Below are 26,709 nucleotides of genomic sequence, written 5' to 3' on the forward strand. Positions count from 1 at the left end.
ACTATAACCGCACCAGAGGTAAACATTCTGTCATACATCAATCAATTATTTTGTTGAATCTGCAGATGGGTAGATGACGGATAGGCAGCAAAAAACATTTTTTTCACAAAACATTGTTTATGAGGGAAAAAAGTACATGTCTACGTAGTGCAGCAATTAATCTTTCAAAAAATCCAAGTGGTCACAATGTTGGTCTATTCATTGATTATTTATTTACGTTGATAAAGCAATTTGCTGAAAATATGTCCTTTGGTGTGTGGAGTTTTATGAACATTGTTACACTCTTCATATTTATTGCAATTTTTTAAAGTCTTAATTTAATGAGAAATTACCATTTAAGTATTTTTTTCCCATTAGATGTGAGATTATTAGAAACCTTCCAGGAAAAACAGGGATATCTTTCTTTTAAATGTTCAAAATTGTCCGAATTTATACTAACTTTTCAGGGACGATAATTTGTTCTTCCCTAATGCAATATTCAGTGTTTATCAAACATATTGTTTAGCTCAAACAAATATTTGAGCGTTTAAAACATGTCACACCGTAGGACATTCATGTCACGCTAAAGGACAGAAATGCAAAACTGAGCCAGAAACAAATATATCAACATGATTATTTTGTCTTTTGATCATAATATAATATTGCAGTCAATATGACCTACACTTTACACTTATAAGTCTTTGAATCGTCGATTATCAGCCTATCGTAACTCTTAATGACAGCCATGCGGTCATTAAATGTAACCTGCAGAGCTCATAAGACTCATACTGAAGTGTGACCTTGGCATGACCATCACACTTTTGTAGGTATGCTATGACTGTCACACCATTGAACCTGTAGTGTGTAGTGGCCAGTGCCTGTTTGGTATCTCAAGCTGGACAGCACATTTATGCTGTACATTGAGCTCTCCACAGCATACTTTATTCATCTATACTCCTCTATATACTCTCTCACTGATCTTTCCTTCACTGTTACCGTTTTATTTTATGGTTTCAAAGCACCATTAATGACATTTTATATCATTTGACAGTATCTAAAATCAACAGCAAATATTCATCAACAATGCATCAAAGTATAAATTCCAAAAGCCAATAAAGGAATAAGTAATTTGAATACACAATATTTATCTAGTCAAACAACAAAACAAAAAAATATGTACTACCAGTTGTTTTAAAAGCTATTTCTCAAATATCTAGTCCATTGGTGTGACCTGTTTGTCCTTTGGTGTGATACTCCAAAGTGTCACACCATAGGACTTTTACCATCACACCATAGGACTTTTACCATCACACTATAGGACTTTTGAGCTTTTGCGTTAATTTAAAGCCATGTCGTTGCCAACTGAAATACAATTTCACCTTTAGTAAGATGCATTTTCATACATCTACATAAGAATAAAATATGAAAAATATACACTATTGTCAAAATGTATTTTATGACTCACCAAAGGACTACAAAACTAATACATCTTGTGGTAGCAAAACATAATTGATTGACTGAAGAACTCTGAGAGAAAAATCTAAAATCCACCCTTGCCATTGGCTTCTTAAGAGTCTAAAGTCACAATTTATGTACCGCTGGAGCTTCAACAATAGATAATTATCCACAGAATTAACCAAAAATATGATGTCACACCACAGGACATTGTTTTCTGCGACAAAGTTTCATAAGTCCATACGGTCTTAGAAAAACAGGAAAAAAATTAAGCATTGCCACTTGCTAAAATAGACACCTTGAAAAACATGCCAGGGTTGTTTAGACAAATGACTGAGCTTTGATTATTTATTTAAAAATGTTTTAATATGGAGAACCAGGCTTGCCTCAGTCACACCATAGGACAAATGTGACATTTGACTCAAAATTAAGTATACTTATTTAAGCTCTGTATTTATTACACATTACTTTTTCACAACAACGACATTAGTTTAATCATTTAAAGCATTGACCATTTTGAAAGCATGAATTTACTTAATTCTAAGAGCCTGCGACAGCAAAATTTACACGTCACGTCATCTACCCAGATGTAGAGCTGTATATAGTACTATCACCCATGAAAAATTGTCCTCACATTATGTACTGTATGTGCTGTATGCAGGGCTTTAAATTACATGTAACACCAGACAACTGGCCACATGCTGGTGAGTTTTTGCTGGTAGAAAAGACCAACTTTGACCCATTAGTGAGTGTGTGTTTGGCAAGTAAGATTAAGATCTATTAACCATTTAGGCTGGTGATGAAAAACGTTAATTTACAGCCCTGGCTGTATATCATGTGCAATATTGTGCAATAATCCTGTGATGTTACATGTATTGTCCTTCCTTAAATGAGCATTGTTCAGGAATGCAGAATGAATTTCAGTGAAAAGTGACAATAATGTGTTATCGTAATGTATCATGCCGTAACTCATAGTGAATGTCAAAGGAATGAGGGGCAACTAATGTGGAAGTATTTTCAGTATAAACATGTGCAACAGCTGGGAACTGTCATGAGTATTGTCTTTGGGAGATATACAGCAAGCTGAGTCCCACAACTAGGGGTATTTCAGAGCTTGTTGACCGTTTGTGGTGTGAAAGTAATGAGGGCCAGCTAATGTGGAGGTATTTTCTGTTTTAACATAAGCAACAGCTGGGAACTGTGGTGAGTGACGTCTTTGGGAGATGCACAGCTCAGCATACAAGCTGAGACCCCCTTCACATATGTTTCAATGACAGATTACAGTTCTGACCTTTGGGGTCACAGAGGCCGGTGACTTGGAACAGAGAGGCGTTAACGTGTTTAAACTGGGTGGTTGCTATATTAATAATATCTTTCTGACTCTGAACAGAGATTAGGCAATAGGCTGTGTTGTTGGTCTGGTCTGGAATGCTAGCAAGGTCTGGGCCACTGGTTGAGATCTTAATTGACATTGATTGAAACAGTTAATTGGCAATTGGTGAAGATCAAGCATATGGTTCTAAATTGGATGGTTATATTTATATATATTCAATCACATTTATGTGAGTGTGCTGCAGTGGTCTCCAATTATTGTTCCCCAAGGGCTAAATTATGTATCTCAAATGAAGCCAAACAAATGGCCCAACCATATGGCCACAGATAGCACATATATGTATTCATTTGTTCCAACCTCATGGCAGGCCAAATGTTTGCCATGCCCGGGCCGGATCTGGCCCGTGGAGACCACTGGTGTACTGTATATATGCACAGGTGTGTAAATGAGTGATATGAAAGATTTGAACAGTGAGTATTATGTAATATGCTGCACACCTCAACTTTATTTCACTCTACTCTATTACTTAATACGTTTAACTGCCCACACATGTAGACAGGCTATGATGTTGGTCGGGTCTAAAGGCGATGGAAATGTCATATAGTTGGACATGCCTGAAAAGTTCAATGTGTCATATTGTAGCCCTTTTGTTGGCTTTTGCTGGCTTCACTACATGGCCATTATTAATCATTATTGTTAACATTATTTATGGTCTCGTGCAGGTCACACATTTCATTTCTTTTAATGATTTGAAGTTCTATCACCCAGCCCTAATTGTAAAATACATTGCCACCGGTCAATATGAAAAAGGCTCTGCAAGAGGCTTTAAAATGTGTAGAAGACACAAAAGGGTTGCAAAAAGGATGCAAAAAGGTTTAAAAGGTTTAAAACACTTTGCACGAAGCTTCCTGTAGGGCGTCTGACCACGTCATGTGTCCAATATAAGGCGTCCAACAGTTCCCACAACGTCTATTGACCTACATACAAAACCAAACCAAAGAGCAAGTCTGGCCATGCGAGAGGGCCATTTGCATGGCTTCTGGTCAGCATAGCGTGCTGCGGGCAGACAAAAATAGAGCTTGATTTACAGTACACAACACACACAAACAGACTTGGCTTTCAGAGAAGATAAGAAGCTAGCACTATGTCTGCATCCAGTGTCCTCTAAGAACTTACTTTCTTTGGTGTTTGTCACAGCTTTCTTGACAGCTTAGCAGCTCTTAAAATGTTGCTTTAATCATAGGGCCAGGCCTGCTATATACCTACATTTGATACCTCAGCCTCTCCCCCCACCCCTGCCTCCAAACTACTGGGGGAACAATCAGGCATTTAAAGACAATGCTGAGTCCATTTTTTGGATAGATCACCAAAGCAATTCAGAAATCTCAGAAATCATATAATATGTCTGATATGCAAGTGTACATGTACCAAGCTATCAGGTCACATACTGTATGTCTAGGTTTCCGTATTTGTTTAGAGCTAAGTGAGCTAGTTTAGAGCTAGAGTAAACAAATGTGTAATTGTGAGAGCATGACAGATATTTCAGATTGCTTATCTCACCTGTCACTGCCCACCTACAGTATATGGAGGCTAACTGTCAATATCTGCCCTGTTCCAAAAGCCTAATAAACATCAGACAGTATCAAAACTCAACGATCACAAAACACAGAAGTGAAAACGTAAAAAAAAAAAAAAAACTATTTTTATTTTTTCACTGGTAAGCACTGTGGCTAGGTTGTTCTCATTTGTTTGGTGGAGAGCTCTCCTATGCCCACCGCAAGTCCTCCCACTGCCATGTGTGGGTGGGTGGGTAGGGCAGCATGAAAGGCCGCGTTTCGGTGTTAATGTCCACACACTGCATTATTATCACAACACATGCTGCAGAGTTGACTACTGTACTGCATGGGGCTGTGATGTGCTGTGGTGTGGTGGTGTGCTGGCTCCACAAAAGCATCTATCTCATGACACACATTCTGCCAAGAACACCATATCCCCTTCAGCTGTGACTTTGGGAAACCTGACTCTCAGCCTTCAACAGCAGATCAAGAGACCAAGTGGCAACTACATTGTACATTACATTACATCACATTACATTACAGACAGTACTACATTAAAATACATTACATTTAGAGAACACATGTATCCGAAGTGATTACCAAAGGAGGACAGTGAGTCATTGTAGAAAAGAAGAGGAAATGCACAGTTGCAAACAGCTGCAACTGAGTGTAAAATATAGTTAACAGTGGACAGGGAAGTAGATCCTACTCTTGGATATGAGGAGTCTAGATGGTCATAACAGGGCCCAGTAGTGCAGGCTGGTAGCCTGTCAAACCAGATTATAACATGTAATGTACAGTCTGGCTCAGCAAAATACGCAAATCTGTGGAACCCAACATGATCTCACATAATTCCGTGAGATGAACACGGACCACTGTGATACAAAATCTGTTTCATGCGATTTTCCAAAATTCTATGATGGGGTCACAGAAGTGCTTCTCTATATTCCCACAGCTCTTGTTCCCACAGTCTTGTCCAACCTCAGGATCTTTCTCATTTCAAAGATTTTTTCTGTATTTAAGAGGCTATGACATTGTAGTAGAACAGACCGGGTTTGTCTGGTTTGCTAGGGTAGAACCAAGCCACTAGCCACTAGCCTTGTGAACTAGACCAGTGCTTCCCAAACTTTTTCACATGACGTACCCCTTGGAGCACTTCATGTCCATCCGCGTTACTTTTTTATTGTATTAGGCCGACGTTGCCACTATTCGTTGCCATTTGATTTTTTTTTCCCGGCATTTTTTTCTTTTAAATTCCAAATCTTCTCCCGTACCCCATTGCAATGACGTGGCGTACCCCTAGTTTGGGAAACACTGAACTAGACAAACCCACCTGGTGGCAGAAATATTTTTGCAGGCGTGCTTTTCTGGCAATGCACAATAGGGGAAATCACAGGGCTATTACGTAAAGTTAAGAACCCACAATCTTCAGCTTGCTCACTGCAGGTGTGCAAGACTATTCATTTCATGTTACAGTGTTGCCTCCTCCCAAAAGCTGGTCAGTGGCGACCAGTAGACGCCAGCCATGTCAAAGAGACCACTGCCACCACCCCTCCCCCCCCTCATTCCCCATTCTGCCCCCTTCTCATCCCCTGCCCCTTGTCTGTACCCTTCTCGTCCACTTCTCTGTCTCCTTCACGTCCCCTGCACCCTTCCCCTGTCCCCTTCCTGTCCCCCATCTCCTTCTTTGTCCTCTTCCCATCCCCGGCCCCTTTTCTGTGCCCTTCCCTGTCCCCTTCCCCGCCACTGCCGCCTTCTTTGGAGGCCTCTTGCAGCCTCGTCACGGACTGACTGGAGACACGGCACAGACATCCCAGAAATGTGACAGCAGCTCGGCTCTCTTCACCGCAAACTCACCCCTCGCCTCTCCTCGCCTCTCGGCGGCTCGGGCTATTTATTGAGTGCCAAGCCAAGGACGTTTGGGTCACGTTATGTTTCCACTTATAACTTGTGGTGTACACAGCATCTTTCACAGCATAGCACAGACCCCACCACCACCACACCCCACCCCAACTCAGTTACTTTTTCCTCCTCTTTTAGGAGAACATAATACAGCCGTGAGGTTTCACAGACTTGGACACACATCCATTCCAGACTGTCAGATCCTTTCTACAGCACACGTCTTGTTAAGAGTATAAACAGCATCAGTGTCTTTAAGGAGGTTATAGCCACCCCATAAGGGGAGGGTCAAAAACATTTAAACTGGTTTAAAGTTGTGTGTGTGTGTGTGTGTGTGTGTGTGTGTGTGTGTGTGTGTGTGTGTGTGTGTGTGTGTGTGTGTGTGTGTGTGTGTGTGTGTGTGTGTGTGTGTGTGTGTGTGTGTGCGTGTGTGTGCACAAAAATGTGTCTGTGCACATATACTGTAAGTGTGAATACTGTATGTGGTTATGTGCATGGGGGTGGGGGGGGTCAAACACATTTAAACTGGTCTACAGTTTGCTGTATGCGTGCGTGTGCTTGTGTGCACCTCTCTATCTCTCTACCACACACACACACACACACACACACACACACACACACACACACACACACACACACACACACACACACACACACACACACACACACACACACACACACACACACGTACACGTACTCTATATGTCAATATACTGAATGTCAAACTTTGCCGTACCTTTGGGCATCCGCGGACGGAGCAGAGAAGTTTGGTTGTGTAACCAACGGTGGCGGCTCTGTCGTTGAGGGCGGCGGTAAACTTGGGGGCCTCGCTGAAGTCGTGCTCCTGGTACTCCGGAGGCTGGTAGACGATACCTGCAGGCCGGGCAGGAACAACCTCAGTCGAAACTGATAGTTGCGGAAGAGCACATCTGTTACATGCAGTACATGCGGTGCAGTGCAGTCTGTGGCCAGGTGCAGCACACAGGCGGGACCAGGGCAGCTGACAGCTTTTGCAGGGCCGGGGACAAAATAATCTGACAGCTCCCTCCACTCCCCCACCCAATACATACAGCGATGACCCAATTCTGGGCCCCCCTCTCTCCTTGGGCTCAAGACAACGGACCCCTTTGTGCCCTACTGTCAGACTCCCTGCATGCGGTACAGTCTCTGTGTAAGTATCTCCAGAAAAAAATGGCTTACTGTAGTTTTGCTCTGGAGACCTTAAGTGGAGCAGCACTTTTTGTTAGCATACAGTAGTGATGGGTTGCATAGGTCATATTGTACAGGCCTGTGAGTTAACACTTTGTGGCTACATGCTTGCAATCTTGATGTGGAGATGCAAAAACATGCATCTTGGCATCTTCAGTCATCTTCAGTCTTCATCTTCAGTCCGTCTTTATTATGTTTTCCCTTAGATTTCTAAGACATGCTACAAATGCATGCACATGTAAGATAAGCATACAGTAGGCTATACATGTACTACTAGTACTAATAATAAATATGAATTATATAAAGTAGGCTACACACATTAACTATACATATTTATCTCACAGCAATGGTGTGGAATTGGGTGGAAGACAACCACTTCCAAAACATGCCAATTTTGAATAGTGGACACTGTCCAACTGTGCAGGTGACAGAAGACAGAGACGCCTACAATTTTGCCCGCATTGTTTGCACACGCATTGTTGCCACATTCCCCTAGTGGCTGTTTGAAATATTTGAAATCGTCTTATGTTCTGATTTTTCAGTTTCTTTTTCAGTGCTGCATGAAAAAAAAACATAGTAAGGCAACTCGATAGACAAAATGAATAAGAAACCCTCCTCCCATGCACATATTCCAATCCCAGCCAAAACAAGTAATTACACATGACATTTACCCATACATATACAGTATGATGGTCAACTATGTAAATGCTATACAGTAGTATAGCACACCACACCAGCTAGCACTACACCTTTAAGTGGACCCTCAGTGCACATGTGACTCCTCAAGACCTGCGTCTAAGTTTAGCCTCGCGGTGCTGCTCCACGGGCTTACCTCATGCCAGCGTAGCGGTAATTTGCTGTAACTGGATAAGAGTACTACCGTGTCAGCCAGCCATGCCGCTGGAATGTTATCTGTGTTGTAGGCCTACTCTTCCGTAATCTCCTGTTGTTAAAGACAGTCCCTGTGACTGGAAGAAGAGTATCGCACCGCTGATAATAACACTATGGGAAAGTGCCAGAGAGAGAGAGAGAGAGAGAGAGAGAGAGAGAGAGAGAGAGAGAGAGAGAGAGAGAGAGAGAGAGAGAGAGAGAGAGAGAGAGAGAGAGAGAGAGAGAGAGAGAGAGAGTAGTGTGCTACTCTTATCTTGTGGAAGTATCATACAGCACAGACACAATTAGGTGTCCTGAAGGAGGTGTCAGCAGCAGTGTTGTGGTGGTGGGCACAAATGGGATGGAAAGTTCTGGCATTACACATTACCTTACATTACAATGTAGGCCTATAACATTTAGCGGCCGGGTGGACTGCAGACCCTGTGGCAATGTGGGGTTAGATGTCTTGCTCAAGGGCATTTCAGCCATATAGAGGGTGCACGAGAGCATTACTTGTTTACCTTCCACACATACTGCACACGCATGCACACGTGCACGGGCACACACATATTACCCTACAATATCTCATGTCCACCGCGTTTCCATTCACGCTACATCCTCTGGACGTCCTCACCCACCTGTCTTCAGAATCTCAGCCACCTCTTTCGTTACGGCGGCCGATTCGCTGATGCCGACTTTGTTCTCGGCAAAGACGCGGAAGTTGTAGGAGTTGCCCATGATGAGGTCGGATACGGTGGCGTTTAGCCGGTGATAGTGCTCCAGCACTGTGAACCACTCCTGTAATGACAGACATGTCATATGTGTCATTTCTAATATGTTATATGTAATACAAAGTATGGTGTAATATGTGTCTTTTATGTAATGAGTATGTAAGTGATTAAGTAAGTAAGTAAGTAAGTAAGTAAGTGCATTTAGCCAGTGGTAGTGCTCTGGCAGAGTTATTCCTGTAATGACATACATGTAATATGTATAAATGTAATAACACTGCATATGTTATGAGCATTTAAGTCATTAAGTAAGTAAGTAAGTAAGTAAGTAAGTAAGTAAGTAAGTAAGTAAGTAATTGTGTTTAGCCAGTGATAATACTCAAGCACTGAGCCACTCAGGTGACGAATTTATTGGTGCTGTTTAGCCTGTGGGTAGGGCTGGACTGATAATCTGGAACACAGGACATTTTCCCGGTGGGCAGACAGTCCTCAGAGCCCAACACAGTTTAGAGTGGGCGGCCCAAAGGTCCAACTTCAATAGAGTAGACAGTGTTGCAGGATATAGTATGAAAATGGCTTGAATGTGTGAGGGCCCAGTTTAAGCCAAAAATGTCTACTTCTGTGGGTATACAATCGTTTGCTAACGATGTAAAATTGCAGTCAAGTTTTTTTCTAATAGGCTAAGTACAAATATTGTTAGGTAAAGATAAAAACCAGCAAGTTAAAAACACAACAGGAAGTAAAGTATTTTTTTCTGGTTGTCTACAGCTAAAGCAGACATTAGTTCTTATCTTTTACTATATCCGACAGACAAGAAAGTGTTTGTGGTAGGTGGCTTGCTGTGCATACCCATGCAAATGTGTTCAATCGTTTTTTATCTTACAAGGAGAGAAAAAAAACGTCAAAACCAGCCAGATAAAAACACAACAGGAAGTGAAATGTTACTGGCTGTCTACAGCTTTACTAGACACCCGATATTATCTGTTGCTATGTCCGACAGACACTAAAATGTTTGTGGCGGTGTCTCTCCTCTCGTCGACGCATGGGGGTTGTATTTCTGGGGTCGCGTGTTGACATTAGACTTGTTACTCAGGATCATGATTCTTCACTTTGACAGTCTCTAAGCAACAAGCTGTTATCTACTTCTCCTCTACTCGCAGTCTCTCGCGCTCTTTCTGCCTCTCTCTCTCTCTCTCTCTCTCTCTCTCTCTCTCTCTCTCTCTCTCTCTCTCTCTCTCTCTCTCTCTCTCTCTTTATCTTCGTTTCTCACTTTCTCTCTCCCTTGCTCACTCACTGTCTCAACTCCGGTCTGTATCTTTCTCTGTCTCACCTATACTCGCTCATTTTCACACTCTCTTTCACCCCCTCTCTCCTTCTCTCTCTCTCTCTGTATCTCTATCTCTCTCTCTCACCTTCTCTTGCTCTCTCTCCATCTCTCACCTTCCCTCCCTTGCCCACTCACTGTCTCACCTCCGGTCTCTATCTCGCTCTATCTTACCAACACTTGCTCATTTTCACACTCTCTTTCACCCCCTCTCTCCCTCTCTGTCTGTCTCCTTTCTCTCTCGACTACTTTCTCACCATCTTACACCCCCTCTCTCTTTCTCTTACTGCCTCTCTGTCTTTTCCCCCTCCACCTCTCTCTCTCTCTCTCTCTCTCTCTCTCTCTCTCTCTCTCTCTCTCTCTCTCTCTCTCTACCACAGCCTGTCTGTATACGTCCATGTCCCAGTTCAGGGGCCGTCATCACTTAAGCATCTGCTGCATGTCTCCAACAGCCATACAAGCCAATAGACAGGCGGTGTGCCCTTATAGAGAGCGAGGAGAGAAGTGGAGAGCAGAGAAGAAGAGAGGAGAAGAGAGGAGAGCAGAGGCTTGGAGAGGAGGCAGCAAGCGGGTCTACAGGTTTAGATTTACACACTTGGCAAGAGGCTAAATAAGTCCCAACCTCACCTTACCACAGACAGGAGAGCAGCTCTCTCTCTCTCTCTCTCTCTCTCTCTCTCTCTCTCTCTCTCTCTCTCTCTCTCTCTCTCTCTCTCTCTCTCTCTCTCTCTTTCTTTCTCTCTCTCCGTCTCTCTCTCTCTCTCTCATGTAAAAAAGAAGGTGCTAGCAACTATCAACCAGATCATGCCATTGCCATTAGCGATGGCCGCGTTAAGTGGGGCCTGAGGAGGCATGGAAAGACCATACCAAAATAAACCATTAATCAGTCAACACATCTCACAACCCACTTCAGTGTGGCACCCATTTCACTGCAGCATAATCCAATGCTGTACACGTTCCGTGTGTGAGTGTGTGTGTGTGTGTGTGTGTGTGTGTGTGTGTGTGTGTGTGTGTGCGTGCGCGCGCGCGCGTGTGTGTGTGTGTGTGTGTGTGTGTGTGTGTGTGTGTGTGTGTGTGTGTGTGTGTGTGTGTGTGTGTGTGTGTGTGTGTGTGTGTGTGTGTGTGTGTGTGTGTGTGTGTGTGTGTCTGTGTCTGTTTACAATATGGGGTAAAATCACACATGGCCATTTCTGCTCTGCAAAGCCAATGGTCAATGACTACAATGACTACATATTATTGTACATATTTTTTCTATATGCTGAGAGCCTGGGGGGTTTATAGTGATGTTGATGTTGCTCTCCATTCAGGCCTATCTCTCTATCTTTACACTGGATTATTATCACATAAAAATGTAACCTAATTTAACAATCATATTTACACATTGTCTTGGGAGAGAAAACCCTGAAACCCAAAACACAAAGTCTCTCTTTAAGATTTTCACTAAACCTCTGAATCTTTTTGGAAACTAGCAACGGCCGTGGAGGCAGCAGCCTTTCTTGTTGTCTGTCCTAGGGACCCATGGAGACATAATCCTTCTGCGCTAGCTACACTTTTACCATCCTTTTAGCATTTTAGCTTCAACTGTCTGTCTGTTTCTGTCCCCACAACTGACTCTGGTCTTCTTGACAACTCTGAAGGCATCTTCTCAGATTCAGTGTACAGCAGTGTACTACATGTTGTCTTATTAAGCTTACATGGCAAATTTCTGCCATTTCGCCTGATGTCTTTATTGCGTATATATCGCTTAGCTGCCGTTTTTATCAAAAGCAGCAGCAGTCGTTTAGGTGCAGGGTATAGATTACAGTCCCTGGAGCAATGTGAGGTTAGGTACCTTGCTTAAGGCCACTTCAGCCAACTTTTCTGGATGGTGTAGCATGTGATCTCTGTGTTTTGCACTCTGTATGTCTGTTCAATAGACCTCCCCACTCACCCTGTCTTCTTGTCAGCTACCTGAATGGTGTAGCTCAATTCTTTGCTAGTGGTCCCTTAACCCCTTAACGGAGAACCTCTCTTATAATCATATTGTAACCAAAATGATAACGACCAAGTCATAATCGGATATTTAAGACTTGCATTGTCATACCGACGTTGTTATGGCATAGTTGAGTGTTGTCAGCAAAGAGTGAATAGGCCCTTCGATAGGCCCATCTGCAGTAAGAGGCAACCTCACCAATATCTTCTAGTTGGAGTTCAGTACTTTGTTAGCGCTCTAGGCTTACTCACCCCTGTCTTCTTGTCAGCCTTCTGGATGGAGTAGCCAGTGATCTCTGTGTTGCCACTGTCCTTTGGCACAGTCCACTCCAGGGCAGCATTGAAGCCCCATGTGTCCACCAGCTTCACACTTTCAGGAGGGCCAGGCAGGTCTGGCAAAGACAAGCAACACAAGGAGGTTGACAAGGGGGATGATAGTCAGTGTCAGCGACACTTGAGGCGGTTGGATGCTTTTCAATTCACAAGCATTTTGAGTGCTATAACACACAGACGGACAGCACGACATTGTCAAAAAATATGTTTTCTTAATAGCCAAACTAAATTCGTCATTATAAAAAAATTAACCTGAGTCTTAAAATGGCTCTTATCCACAAAAATACAATTTCACAAAATTTTAGCTGTACAAAATTGATAGAAGTTTGATGATGTATTGGAAGTAAGTAATTAAATAAATTGTAAAATTGTTTTTATTATTAGCTACATTTTGTTCATACTTTATAAAATATCTACAAATAATATGTTCACGATTTCACAAATCTTTTAACAGAGTATTATTAGTAATTTACAATTTCAAATGTTTGATGAATATAAAATATTGACATAACATTTACAAGTCATTTACAAACATTTGTTAATGCTTTCTTCATCATTTGTTCATTATTTAATTAGTGTTATTAATGCTTTATAAGCAGATATTATTATAAAGTGTTAACTAAATTATTAAATAAATAATAGTGAAATAATAGCAAATGAAATGTAATTTAAATGTCTGTTAAAATGTCCATAATCCACTTGCAATGCAATGGTCATAATTCACTCACCCACAATCTGAATGGTGATGTTGGCGGTATCAACAAAGCTGTCGACCTTCACAGAAATCTCGTAGACGCCGGAGTCTTCTCTCTCTGAGGTACGGATGAAGAAGATACTATCTTTGTTGCTGTTGCGGATACCTACTCTCTTTGTGTCAAGGGGCTCGCCATCCTTGGTCCAAGACACCAAAGGTTTGGGCTTTCCCTGTGAAGTTAAAATTGGCTTAAATGAACTCAAAGCGTAAAGAACGTCAAAAATTAACAAGAAAGCCTACAAACATTGATACATACCATACATACCATACATACATACATACATACATACATACATACATACATACATACATACATACATACTGTACATACTTGTGCATATAGAGTATACATACAGTACATACAATAGTATTAGTACATGCATATATGCATACATGCAGGCATACATTCTTATGTAGATGTGTACAAAAATGTTTTTGTCAATGTTGCATCACAATGTTGCATGTCCTTACATACTGTATATTCAAATGTTCATTAGGGTACTGTTATTCAATTTATTTTACCATTATTTTTTCCACTTACAGAACTTCTCCATTTACTTAGGCTATGAAAATACTGGCTTAGATTTCTGCAGTATAATTTTGGCGAATCAATATGATGTGAACGGGAACTAATGTAAAATGACAGTACATGAAAGTGAAGGCCCTGCCTTGGCCTAACTGTAGGGCACTGGGTTACTATGCCGACAACCCGGGTTCGATTACGGCCCGGGTCATTTGCCAAACCTTCCCTGTCTCTCTCTCCCCGCCTATTTCCTGTCACTCCTCCACTGTCCTCACAAAAATAAATGCAAAAGGCCCTAAATACATACATAATAAAAAAACTGAAAGTGAAAAGAAGTTTCAAATAAAAAAGCATTGGCATGAGTGGGTAGTGACTTACACAGAAAGGAATGACGAGGTTGATCTGAGCGCCGACCTTTCTGACCACTCTGGCTCTGAGGGCACGTGGAAGACGAACCTTGGGCCGCTCTGGAACACAACATTAAAAAAAAAACAATTTGTCGAAACGTTACCAAAACAGTGGGAGCAGAAAAATCCTGGTTGATCCAGATTTGTTCATCTTTTATCTTGATTTAGTTGTCCTGCTCCCAGGTCAGACGTTTTGAATGTGCAGACTTCAACCTACTCCTGCAACAAAACTATTCCAAAACAACAGCAATCAGAGATGGCAACCTGGCTTCCCGTTCCCATTGCTGGATTCACATGATTTTGTCTGTTTGTCGCCACCCTGCTTTGTCTGTTTGTCGCAACTCAAAATACTGCAGGCGAACACGCAAACAAACAAACAGATAATAGACAGACAGGGTCATTGCAGTACCTGGCCCAACCTCTTCTGGGTTACAACATCACAGCCACATTCTGAATTTGCAGAGTGCATTCCAAAGTCAGTTATGCTGTAAATATGGAGATTATTGAATGACTCAGATTACACTGTTGATGCTATCTCAAGTAGAGTTTGGTTCGGTTCGATACGATACCGTTACAGGCCTGTCTATCTACTGTCTATCTATCTTGGGTAAACTGTATTTGATTTCACTGTACCCTATGTAACCTACAGTAGACTTGAGTTAAATGTCATGTTATCTTGCAGTTGATAATTAAATTGTCATATAACTTTCATTCATTTGTATCTCCTCATCTGCATTTGCCTTTCCTGTGTCTTAAGTTAACACTGCTTCTGTTTCAATTGCCCACTCCTGGCCGTCGTTGGTTGGGAATAAAGTGGAGGGAAAAGTTATATACTTTTACAATGCTATAATAATGAAATATCACAACCATTCATGGGCAGAGCTGGGCAAAATAATTACTTCATAAGACGTTAACCTGCTCACATTAGTTTGTCTGCCTCTGCATATGAGCATGTGGCAAACACTGAAATACCTAATGCGATCCAACTATTATCACAACTTTTATTAAACCAGGTGAGTCCGGTCAGAGATACAAATCTCTTTTTCAAGAGACCTGGAGAAGATGGGAGGACAAATCGTTTCATATGAGACAATAATAACACGGCAAATACAGAAATAGCTAATGCTATGCAATAAGTCTTCACCTTCTAGTTTCTATACTAGAGTTGCTGAAATAGGCCATGGACACGGACAGCATAGACAGGGCCAAGGCATCCCATTATGGCTGTGCAGATCCCTTTTCCAGAGCTCTCAATCTGCTTACCGCTTCACAGGCTTCTGTGAATGCCTGGCAAGGTGCACAGCACCGGACCGAAACGGCCAGCACAGCGGCCACATAGGGACCAGATATATTTCTGTGTGTTGGGGTTGGGGGACCTGCATGTTTCAAGTACGCAGCATGTTTTGAGATAACCAGCAAATCTCCAGCCGGCTTAGGGGGGACTTACTGGACACATGAGCCTGTTCTCCTTTCCGCTCCATCGGGTCCCTGACGTACCCTCCTTCCCACACTCCTAATCTCGTTCGCCCGCCGAGCCGAGCACCCCTGGCCAATACACTTGTCACCATCACTCAGGGGGGGTCGGATGGGGCACTGGGGGTGACTGAACCCCCAAACTGCACTCCTGAGAGCGGACAGCCTAGCGACAGGCCTATTCCTCAAAAGGATGCTTGCCACAGACACCCCAACACCCTCAATGCAAACGTGCACACACACATACGAGTACACAAGCACGCCTTCGTTCACACAAACCCAAAGCAATCCCCCTTCGGCACTTGTAATCCTTGCTAAGCGTGTGACTTCCCAGTAATTTTTTTGGTATTCAGAAGCGATGCCTGGCTGTTGTTTTCATTTTCTACGCCTTTGAGAGACTATTTGATGAGGTGGCCTGTTGGCTGCTTTGGGATCTGCAGGGTACAGGAACCCTTTAGGCAGAATGGCTCATGCTGTGATTTATCTGGTATGGGTCACTCGCAACCTGACCTCAATTAGGGTCCTGTTACTCCTCCTCTCCTCTCCTCTCCTCTCCTCTCCTCTCCTCTCCTCTCCTCTCCCACCTCCCTCACCAAACACACTACAACACGCTGATAGCTGACCTGGACTCCGTTTCTCGATTCTTGTCGTTGCTAACCGTCTTAAGTCGGTCTTGAGTTGGTCGTAAGTTGCTCTTGAGTTGGTCTTAAGTTGGTCTTCAGTTGGTCTTTAGACGCAAGACCAACTTAAGAACAACTTAAGAACAACTTAAGACCAACTCAAGACCTTGGTTACAACGTTGGTCTTAAGAACGAACAAAATGGCTAAAGTCGTTAGCAAAGGCACTGTCGAGAAACGACCCCCTGGTTTCTTTTTGCCCTTTCTTTTGTGTGTGTGTGTGTGTGTGTGTGTGTGTGTGTGTGTGTGTGTGTGTGTGTGTGTGTGTGTGTGTGTGTGTGTGTGTGTGTGTGTGTGTGTGTGTGTGTGTGTGTGTGCGTGCGCGCGCGCGCGCGTGTGTGTTTGCTTGTCTCTGTGTTGTGTAATTCAATGAAGCATGACTTTAGTTAAATTAACCAGGATGTTTCTGTGTGAAAGTCTATAACACAAGGTGTTGATGTCAGTGTCATCTTCAGTAGTGCTATTGTGAGGATACGGTAGCTGTAAATAATCTAATATACTGTACAATACCGCAACAGAGTACAAAAACATACAACAAAACCTTCATAGTATAGTTGTTGCCCAGTATAGGTCAAGAAACACCAGTTCTCACTTAATGCAATCACATAAAATATACATGGACTAAACACGTGTTAATGGCTAGATACGTATCACTACCACCTAACACAAGCACAAACACTCACATAATAAAAAGCGGCAATTAAACCTGCAAGTAAATGAGCATGTTTTTTATGGGCCCTGTGACAGTGAGTACACAGAGTGAAATTAAAGAGGTCAGGGGGCCAGGGTAGATGTCATTTAAGCCAAGCTGTCACAGAAAACTACAGACCACCTGCTGGTGCTCATTACCGCTGAAACGGCAGTGCACTACATTACACCACACTACACATCACCAGACACCGCAGTTACCATTTCGCTGCTCGGACACAATTCTAACATTCCCTCCCTCAAATTAACAAAATGTTCCCAGCCCTCCACCTCCACCTTTGCCGTCTGCCCCATCCTTCTCTCCCCTCGCTCACACTTTGCCCACAGTGCGTCAACAGGCAGAGTAAGCAGGCCTGTACAAGAGGAGGACAACTGAAGAACAAGTGCATGTATGGGATGTCAGCCCGCCGCCCTTCCTCCCTCCAGAGTCGGGTTGCATTTGCTTTTTGACAACTCACCCGGACAGTCAGCCAGCCAGCCAGCCAGCCAGTTGTGCCCAGTCCAGCTTGGGTCTTAATGTTTATAATTTAATGCTACTGAAAGCTCTTGTCAGCACAGGCTGGCAGGTTATATGTGGCCACAGCTGCAGGAGACATAGGAGGAGAGGAGAGGAGAGGAGAGCGGTGGACAGGCCGCACGGGACGGGGACGACTTTCCTTGGATACTGTCCACCTCCACCTGCTCCCCTCCCCTCTCCTCTCCTCTCCTCTCCTCTCCTTGCCTCTCCACTCGTCTCCTCACCTCTCCTCTCCTCTCCTCTCCTTGCCTCTCCACTCGTCTCCTCACCTCTCCTCACGTCTCCTCTCCTCTCCTCTCCTCTCCACCCTTCTCCTCTCCCCTCCTCTCCTCTCCTTGCCACACAGCCTCGCAGCCGGAGTACCCATTTGGCAGACGGTAACCCGAGCCCAATTTAATACGAGGAGCCAAAGACAAATATTTTCACAGAGCGGCCATCGTGATAACATGATGTTTCTACGGGTACAGAAAATAACCTGTACTTGCACACACACCGCATACACGGTTACACACACTGTACTGTAAATCACACACACACTAAAATACACATACACTCACACGCATGCACACACAGGCACACACATGGAGGTACGCGCACACACACACACACACACACACACACACACACACACACACACACACACACACACACACACACACACACACACACTCACACACACACACACACACACACACACACACACACACACACACACACACACACACACACACACACACACACACACACACACACACACACACACGTAAACCAACGGACAACCAGATGTACTATGTAGATATGAATGTATTAATGGATTAATGAGTGAGTTGATGAAAAGAAGGATGGATCGATCTATGGAGGAATGGATGGATGGGTGGAAAAATACTTAATTCATGTCAAAGACAATTCCATGTAAACTGACCTCCAACCTCGCGGACAGTGACAGCCTCAGCCAGGGCGCATGGTTCACTACGACCTCCTGGGTTCACGGCCACCACACGCATCTCCAGGATGTCTCCGGTCGTCAGGTTGCCAACCACCATTCTGGTTGCCACGGTCAGGTCAGCATTGGCCACAACCCACTCAGAACCTGAAACATAATAACAAAAAAAAACCACGACGCATTTTACTTTACTAACCTTTATGATGCACTGACTGACTAGTATGCAACCATGGGAGTGGTGTAATGGATAAATGATAAATATTAGTAGCCCAATTGCTAAAACAATTGCTTATAATGAATTTGTCCATTTTCACCTGCACATCAACAAAAGCGAACTAGCACAGAATAGACTTGACACCAAACCCTCGAAATCAGTGTAAACATTGGGACTAGTTGCAGGCATAATCATATATTTGGATCTCTTGCTAGGTGACATCTCAGCGAGTAATCCAGTTCTAAAAGTGGCTTTTGAAGATGCAAGTGACAGCTGTTGAAATGTATCCTCTGCAATAGGGGGATGGCCAAGCCTGGTACGTATCAATCTGCTGATGACATTTTAGAGACAGGTGCAACAACACATACCCATCCCACTAGTGCACGGCACACTATCTAGAAACACGCTTCGTTCTTAGTCATTTCCCCCAGTACATGAAATCATCATGTTAATAATAATACTGAGCTTCAGCTCTGAAGAACTATAGTGGGTTATCCCCAGTTGATGTTGGGTTAGACCTGTTTGAGACTTCCTATCCCTAAACAGGATTCCAACCACCTCTTTTCCCATGCACAGTACAGGCTGACCAACTGCAATGTCACTGCATGTCTTACATCACCCAGTGTCTCAGTGCATCTGACAAATTAGGCGAGTACATTTAGGGTTTAACCCCAAAAAAATTGATACAAAAGGTTTTTTTATGGATTCTATTACTGTTGGACCTTCTAAATGACATACTAAAAATCTAGTAAAATCTGACTTTGGGAAATGAGTTATTTTCAACATGGCTGCCATAGGCTTATTATAAGGGTTGAGAGACACTCCAGGTGAATAGGCCAAAAAATGTAGCTTGCCGATATCACCATGAAACTTAATCCGGTGATTACTCACATATTTGTGAGAAAAAAATGTATTGCAAGTTTTCTGAAATGTTATGTTTTAATATGGTAATTGGACTATATCTAATTAAATATGCATTAAAATTCAAAATGCAAAAACTCAAAATCTGAAACAGTCAAGCTCAAAATTACTCTTTTATTTTGTTTCTAGTAAGCCAGAAGATATCTTCAGATGAGATTATGGACATCTCTTTTTGTTTTGTAGTAAATCTAAAAATCTTTGTGCAGACACACCAGCTAGCATTTGTTTTCAGAACATTATCATTTAACATCTCTCTTAGATTAGTAAATAATTGAGTTTTATGTTTCTCAAGTTCTTCCCGACATTACTTGAGTCTGGTGGTATTATTCTTAGCATGTATCAAGGGCAAGGTCAGCTGTCCTGAAATCATAGCCTCTCCACAGAGGTGTCCTAAGGGCTGGTGCTCTGACTCCTATTTGCCATGTACACCACGTCACTGGGCCATGTTATCTGTTCTCACAGCTTCTCATACTACTATTACACCGATGAAGGACAGTTATACCTATACTTTGTGCCAGACGACTCCACGGTCTACACACACATTTCCGCTTGCCTCTCTGAACTATCCACAAGTATGAAGGAATGCCACATTCAGTTGAGCCTCGCTCAAACTGCACTGCTGGTGATCTCAGCCAGAGATTTAGGCTATATAGGTTGCCATTATATCGAACTCAATTTGGATTCTGCTACTGTTGCCTTAAATAAGGCCACAATAAATCTAGGTGTCATTGTTGATGACCATCTATCATTCTCTGACCACATAGCCTCAGTTTCCCAGTCATGTCGCTTCTCACTGTTATATATACATACAAAATCAGACTGTATCTGACCTGAATGACTCTATTTCTGATATTGTCCATCTGACCTGAACTACTGCAACTCCCTCCTCTACTTACACATGTAGTGGGTCCTGTCTATTCAGTTCAGCTGCTGAAAGACCCAAAATACGTAGTGACACCATGATTCATCACTGATGATGTGCCCTGACAAATAATACATGGATATTACCATAGCAGTAGTGTCTTTATCCACCCTAACAGCACTCCAACCAAACAGATCCTGAAAACATGTTAATTCATACCTATGTAATTATCATGTAATAACCTTTATTTTTTAAAAACTTTGATCTTGAAAATGACACCTTTCCTGAAGTTAGATTTTCCTAGATTTTTAGTATGTTAGTAAGGACAGCTGGATGTATTGAAATCAGTTGAAAAACCTTTTGTATCAATTTTTTTGGGGTTTGGTGTGTTTTGGCCATAGATGTACTCGACTAAATACTGTAAACATACTTGTACACACATAGGCGGGATAAAGCAGGTGGTGCTAAAGCACCTGCCCGTTTACCCTACTGGACAAAAATACCCTTTTTGAAAGCTCTTGTTTTACTTTCATACAATACATAGACTTTATACTATATGATATAAAGTTTATAGCCTGCTAAGGCAGCTGTAAGTTTCACATGCCTCTGAAGCCAAAATGCCTGTGCACGTAACTGCACACACACACACACACACACACACACACACACACACACACACACACACACACACACACACACACACACACACACACACACACACACACACACACACAAACACACACAGAGAGAGAGAGAGAGAGAGAGAGAGAGAGAGAGAGAGAGAGAGAGAGAGAAAGAGAAAGAGAAAGAGAAAGAGAAAGAGAAAGAGAAAGAGAAAGAGAAAGAGAAAGAGAGACACACACCTCCTTTCTTGCAGTGTTCCACGGTGTATCCATCCAGGCCGGAGTCTCCGATGGCTTCGGGTGCTTTCCATCTCAGGGTGACCGAGGTGTCGTTCACGTCTTCCAAAGTCAGGTCCAGAGGAGCACTGGTGGGCTCTAGGGACCAGAGGAATAGAGTGGAATAGGTTAGTTACAGTGAAACTGGGAATGGTGAGGCCTATAGACGTTTGCGTTACATCAGTGGTTCTCAACCTTTTTCAACAAGCAAAGTTAGTGAACTTGAAAGTTAATCAGTGTTTACCATAGAAGACTTGGTGAAAGTCTGACTGATAACTTAAATCAGATGATTTTGGGGTGTGTATCTTACCTGGGGGAGGAGGAGGAGTGGGAGGTTTGGGGGGCTCCTCGACAGGCGCAGGCGCAGCTTCGGCAGGGGCAGCTAGCATTAGATAAGCATCAGGGTTAGCAACACACTTACCCAAAGCACAGGACGAAGGAAATAATGGGCCCACTCATTTGTACAATTAGCCTTACACTTCATGAGGGCAAAAAGGTCATGAGGGCTTTTTCCTATTCGTCAATTATAATTCAATTCAAAGTGACAAAATGTGCTTGTTGAACAAATATTTCTCACTTCTCTGGAAAAGCTACGGGTGCAATTTCCAACCCACAGCATTTCTAAGTATTACGGTATGAGATCTATTCAGTCCAACAAAGACAGAGATTCTAAACGATTTGTTTCAAAGATCCTTGAGCCCCACTATGATCAGCTCTAGAATCTTTGCCTCGTGTCTTGTTGCCAGGGAACTGAATTTACCCTCAGCAGGTGCCTCAGCGGCGGCACCCTCCGCAGGGGCCTCGGCGGCTGGAGCAGCGGCGGCAGCATCCTCTGCAGGAGCTATAGCATGTGGAGGTTAAAGGTCGGAAGTCAGTTAGCAAAGCTGCCCGACGGTAGCATTAATGCTAATCACGAAGCAAAAGAAAATAGAAGGAGGAGGGATGGATGACGAAAGTCCCCGGAGTTAGCGTTAACCAGTTAGCCTTACTCATCTCCATCCTTTTTCCATGGCAGTCTGTTTTGGTTGGGTACCTGTTTTGTTCTTCGGTAGTAGTATAGCATAGCAAACAAAAGCTTTCAGTTGCACTGCTCGTTATGTAGGTACTGTAGGGTTCGGTAGGTACAGTATGGATAACGGTAAGCTGGGTTAGCTTGTCTAAGGGGTTAAGGACGATCCGGCTTTACCCTCGGCTGGGGCGGCTTCAGCTGGGGCGGCCTCCCCTTCGGCTGCTGGGGCGGCCTCCCCTTCGGCTGCTGGGGCAGCCCCTTCTTCTGCAGCAGGAGCAGCAGCATCGGCAGGTGCGGGAGCAGCTAATGTTAAACAACCCAAGTTAGACAAGGCACAGGCAAGACACTAACTTGTTTAGAAAGGAGGGGGAAAAGGGCGGAAATTATTTTGACACATCAGGTTGGCTGCTTAGGATGTGTAAAAAAACCTTCAATATTATGTTATTGCTGTTAGGTCAGTAACAGGTTTCATTCAGTTCTTGTTCTTGTTTGTTTGTCTACTTGAATGCAGTTATTAACCTTAATGCAGTTGTTTGTTTTACCTTGAATGCAGATTGTGAGTCATGCACAAGAGAGTAAAAAGAAGAGTTGAGAAGAGATTGATGGGCTCAAACTACAGGATTCTCGGCCTGATTTTTGGTTCATGTGAAAGGTAACCCATGGCTTGCGACGGATTGCAGCTATCAAACAGGTTTGATACTTCCAAATCGAAATAAAATGATGAGCAAAGATGAGAGTTCTTTTGACCTACAGAGTGCGCACATGAGGGCAAATTCGCCAGCTGTGTTACTGCTCTGCCCTTGGAACAATTCATAACAACTTACATCAAAGACATTTTTCACCCTGTAAATTTGGATCATTCTGGTTATGAAGCATATAATAGTATAGGGGTCATGTCTGTGCTTGGTTGATCAAATGTGATTGTCTTCAATTAATGAGGCTAAGTCAGATCAGATCATAATTAAAATAAATTGTTGAATAAATTAAATAATAATAACAATAATAATAATAATAATAACAATAATAATAATAATAGGAGTCCGATAATAAATAATAATTTGTAACTCCTGTAGTCGTAGCCCAGCTTTATGTTAAGGCGTGTTTACCCTCGGCGGGGGCCTCCTCTCCTTCAGCCGGGGCGGCTGCAGGTGCGGCGCCTTCTTCAGCAGGGGCGGCAGCTGATTGTTAAACGTTAGATGTTAGTGTGGCGACCCCACAGCTATTCCACACTCGAGTACATGTTTACGATAACAATAAATAAGGGTGCGACAGCACAACCTGGGAGGTGTGTGGGGCACTGCGTTGTGTGTGGTGTAGTGGTGTAGCAGTGTCGCGTGTTGCGTTGAGTTTGAGGGTGGGAAGGGGGCAACAAGGAGGTGTGGTGTGGTGTGGTGTGTAGCGTAATGTAGTGCAGTGTGTTGCCATGTAGTGTAGTGAAGGTGCGAAAAAGGGGGTGTCTTTTTTTACGACCTCCAGGCGGTCATTAGTGCTGTCAGCAAACTGTGTGTTGTGAGAGGTTATGGGGGATCTAGTTACCCTCGACTGGAGCGGCAGCTTCGGGAGCTGGAGCTGGCTCTTCTGCGGCAGGAGCGGCGGGCGCTAATATTAAATATTTCAGATTAGTGCATTAGATTGCATTCAGGACATACAGTAGTAGGCTAGACCTCATTCAGTCCTTAGACCACAGTAACCCCGTACTGACTTGGGTATTACTGTGTCATGGAGTTGCATGATTGGCCCATGTTTGGCACAGAAGTAGTCAAAGGTTGAATAGTGTGCCAGTCAGCAAAGCTGAATATTAGCAAAGAATGATTAACGAAAAGCTGCTATGTTTTTTGACCAATAAGTCTGGTGTTTGAGGTCCCTGTGTGCTGCCAAAAACAATGCAAAGGGAAATGTGGAGGAGCATACACACACTCGTGAACAGTCTTAAATGCAACCTAATCGGGCATTAAAAAACTGCAATAGAAAGTCAAGGTTATAAATAGCCCTTAAAAGAGAGCCATGACCACCTACTATTGGTCTACACTAGGCTACTTTTGGCCATTCTTGTCATGCGGTGACCTCGAACATAACAGAGCTATAGGGTCAAATAGTATCAACATTAGTTCCCCTTTAAGCGTGGTTGTGTTGCTGTAAGTTGTGGCTGCTGTTACCCTCGGCAGGGGCTTCAGCTGGGGGGGCCTCTGCCTCAGGGGCTGGGGCAGGGGCGGCCTCTGCCTCAGGAGCTGGGGGGGCTTCTGCCTCGGGGGCTGGGGCAGGTGGGGCTTCCGCAGGAGCATCGGCGGCTGGTGTTAAAGGTTAGGTGCGTTAGTCAGAAGACAGCAGGGTGGGGGAGGGGGGGTTAATGGAGGAGGACAGTGGCAGGGGTGTCGTTCAGGGGGGTAAAGTGTGACTGAATCACCAGGGCCCCATGTATATATGGGGCCCACACAGTCCAATTTATGAAGATATATGGCTGGGGGGAGGGGGGGGGTGTCCATTGGAGCTGATAGTACAGGGCCCACAATTTGCTGCTACGCCCCTGAGGAGGACAGTGGTGACTGTACCAGCACCGCATGGCTCTGAATCTGAACATCCACTCACTGTGGTGGGTGATTAGTCAGATGGCCAGGCTATAGGGGCAGGTTATGGTGTGTGTCCAATATTGCCGGCCAAGAAAAAAAGCAAGGTAGACTCCCTCTGATGTGACATCATAAGTAAGTGGTCTGTGCGATTACGGTGTGGTTATTAGAGTTCTTACTTTGTCACATTACAGAGTGACAGGAGTGGCAGGGTATAACGGCTGGTTCAGAGCTGTGTGAGCAGGGGGATTAAAACATATGTCATACAATGACATATAGGCAAAACGTGCAGAAACAGTCATTAATAGCAATTTTGGCTGTAAGTGCATCGGATATAACTGTGTTAATTAGTTGGTCATGTTAATGTTATTATGCACCATACAAATGACAATAAACACTCACATATTGTCATAATAAATAAATACATCATTAGGCTTCTTTTTCATGGCTACTTGCAAAACAGCTATGACCACTTTTTTGCCTACTTTTTGCCTGCAATTCCAGTGCAAACAAAAATTGGTAGGCTAATTCAGATATTCAGAAATTCAGAACCACAGGTCAATCCATTACGACCTTAGTAGGGCACATAAGAAAATGGCTATCTAGCTCACATGACATCAACAGCCCCCTAAAGAGAGCCATGTTATAATTCACCTCGAGCTGACACTCCATGTCTTCATTCTAGTTTTGTTAAGTGTCTTAAAATATTGTGCCATTTTCACATTGAATGTTACTCTCTGCCTTAAAAATAAAAAAGCAATATCTTATGAAAGAAACATATTGATCAGATTAATTACAAACACATATAGGCACTATCAAGGCAAAGTTATTCAGAAGTCGTCATTTACACCAGTGTTTTAATCATTGTTGAAGTATAACTTTGCATGCTGCAAATTCAATAAAATGAAACAATTAACCTATTCATATTAAAGGTGCAATATGTAGTTTAGTTCATCATTATTTAGGCCTGTGCGTAAATTGTAAATTATTTAGATGTAGATAAAGATTTGGAATAGCGTTTGGGCGTTTCATCCATCCATTTAATTGAACTGAGCAGAATTAGATGTAGGCCTATTCGTATTTCAAGATTTTGATGCTACATATTGCATCTTTGGACAGTTACACAAAAGATTGCACCAAATGCGCTGTATTAATATTATCATTAATAATCCATAATGCAAATGGTCATGTATTGTTACTGGTAAATGAACAACATGTCGAGTTGTTTTTACCGTCAGCGGGGGGTTCAGCAGCGGCAGGCGCAGGTGCCTCTTCTGCGGCGGGAGCTGGTGCATCTGACAATGTTGGAGGTTTCGTTTCGGCGGTTTAAGGGTTAATGTTGTTGCACGCATACAACATGTCATTAGAATGGGCCAAGTGTTGTACAAAATGTTAGTTCAAGATCAAGAAAAGGTAGCCTTACTAAAACCATAGGATATTATGAATTGAGATTAGTTTGGAGTTGCGTAACATTAACCTTACCTGTCGCCTTAGGTTAATTGTAAAGAGAAAGTTAGTTTGACGTAGGCTATATGTTTTTGTTTCGTACAATGGGTTAGGTTGGTCTCCATCTCGGGTTA

The 26,709-nt window shown here is 43.1% G+C and overlaps 2 protein-coding genes across 4 annotated transcripts in view; both read right to left on the minus strand.

Annotated features, from left to right (window-relative positions):
* Window positions 1-26,709, minus strand: part of mybpha (myosin binding protein Ha) — a 35,839-nt gene that overhangs the window by 8,811 nt on the left and 319 nt on the right. The window contains exons 2-9 of one of the 2 annotated variants that reach the window (XM_063209396.1): window positions 21,867-21,938; window positions 21,521-21,655; window positions 18,640-18,807; window positions 14,313-14,401; window positions 13,386-13,581; window positions 12,577-12,716; window positions 8,940-9,099; window positions 6,959-7,095 (exon numbers count right to left, since the gene is read on the minus strand). In XM_063209396.1, coding sequence (XP_063065466.1) covers window positions 6,959-7,095; window positions 8,940-9,099; window positions 12,577-12,716; window positions 13,386-13,581; window positions 14,313-14,401; window positions 18,640-18,807; window positions 21,521-21,655; window positions 21,867-21,938 — 1,097 coding nt within the window. The remainder of the gene's footprint in view (window positions 1-6,958; window positions 7,096-8,939; window positions 9,100-12,576; window positions 12,717-13,385; window positions 13,582-14,312; window positions 14,402-18,639; window positions 18,808-21,520; window positions 21,656-21,866; window positions 21,939-26,709) is intronic. The other variant, XM_063209397.1, reaches the window with a different exon arrangement.
* On the minus strand, window positions 22,328-26,709 carry LOC134457393 (uncharacterized). Of its 2 annotated transcripts, XM_063209399.1 has the most exons (5): window positions 26,362-26,709; window positions 24,722-24,853; window positions 24,102-24,164; window positions 23,672-23,743; window positions 22,328-22,868 (listed from the first exon to the last, which is right to left on the minus strand). In XM_063209399.1, the coding sequence occupies exons 1-5, from the start codon at window positions 26,491-26,493 to the stop codon at window positions 22,722-22,724; spliced, it is 546 nt and encodes a 181-aa protein (XP_063065469.1). In that variant the 5' UTR covers window positions 26,494-26,709; the 3' UTR covers window positions 22,328-22,721. The 2 variants fall into 2 exon arrangements, with proteins under 2 accessions (XP_063065469.1, XP_063065468.1); XM_063209398.1 differs by lacking the exon at window positions 22,328-22,868 and having other exon boundaries at window positions 23,582-24,164.

Source organism: Engraulis encrasicolus, chromosome 10 (assembly GCF_034702125.1).
Source record: "Engraulis encrasicolus isolate BLACKSEA-1 chromosome 10, IST_EnEncr_1.0, whole genome shotgun sequence".
NCBI classification, from domain to species: Eukaryota; Metazoa; Chordata; class Actinopteri; order Clupeiformes; family Engraulidae; genus Engraulis; species Engraulis encrasicolus.

Bases quoted from the DNA above. Each gene is read 5' to 3' on its own strand.
- LOC134457393 (XM_063209398.1), bottom strand. From the start codon at position 26,493: ATGACATGTTGTATGCGTGCAACAACATTAACCCTTAAACCGCCGAAA. The intron at 24,854-26,361 runs GTAAAAACAACT...CTTTAACACCAG, and splicing joins TGCTGAACCCCCCGCTGACG to CCGCCGATGCTCCTGCGGAA. The intron at 24,165-24,721 runs GTAACAGCAGCC...ATTTAATATTAG, and splicing joins AGCTGAAGCCCCTGCCGAGG to CGCCCGCCGCTCCTGCCGCA.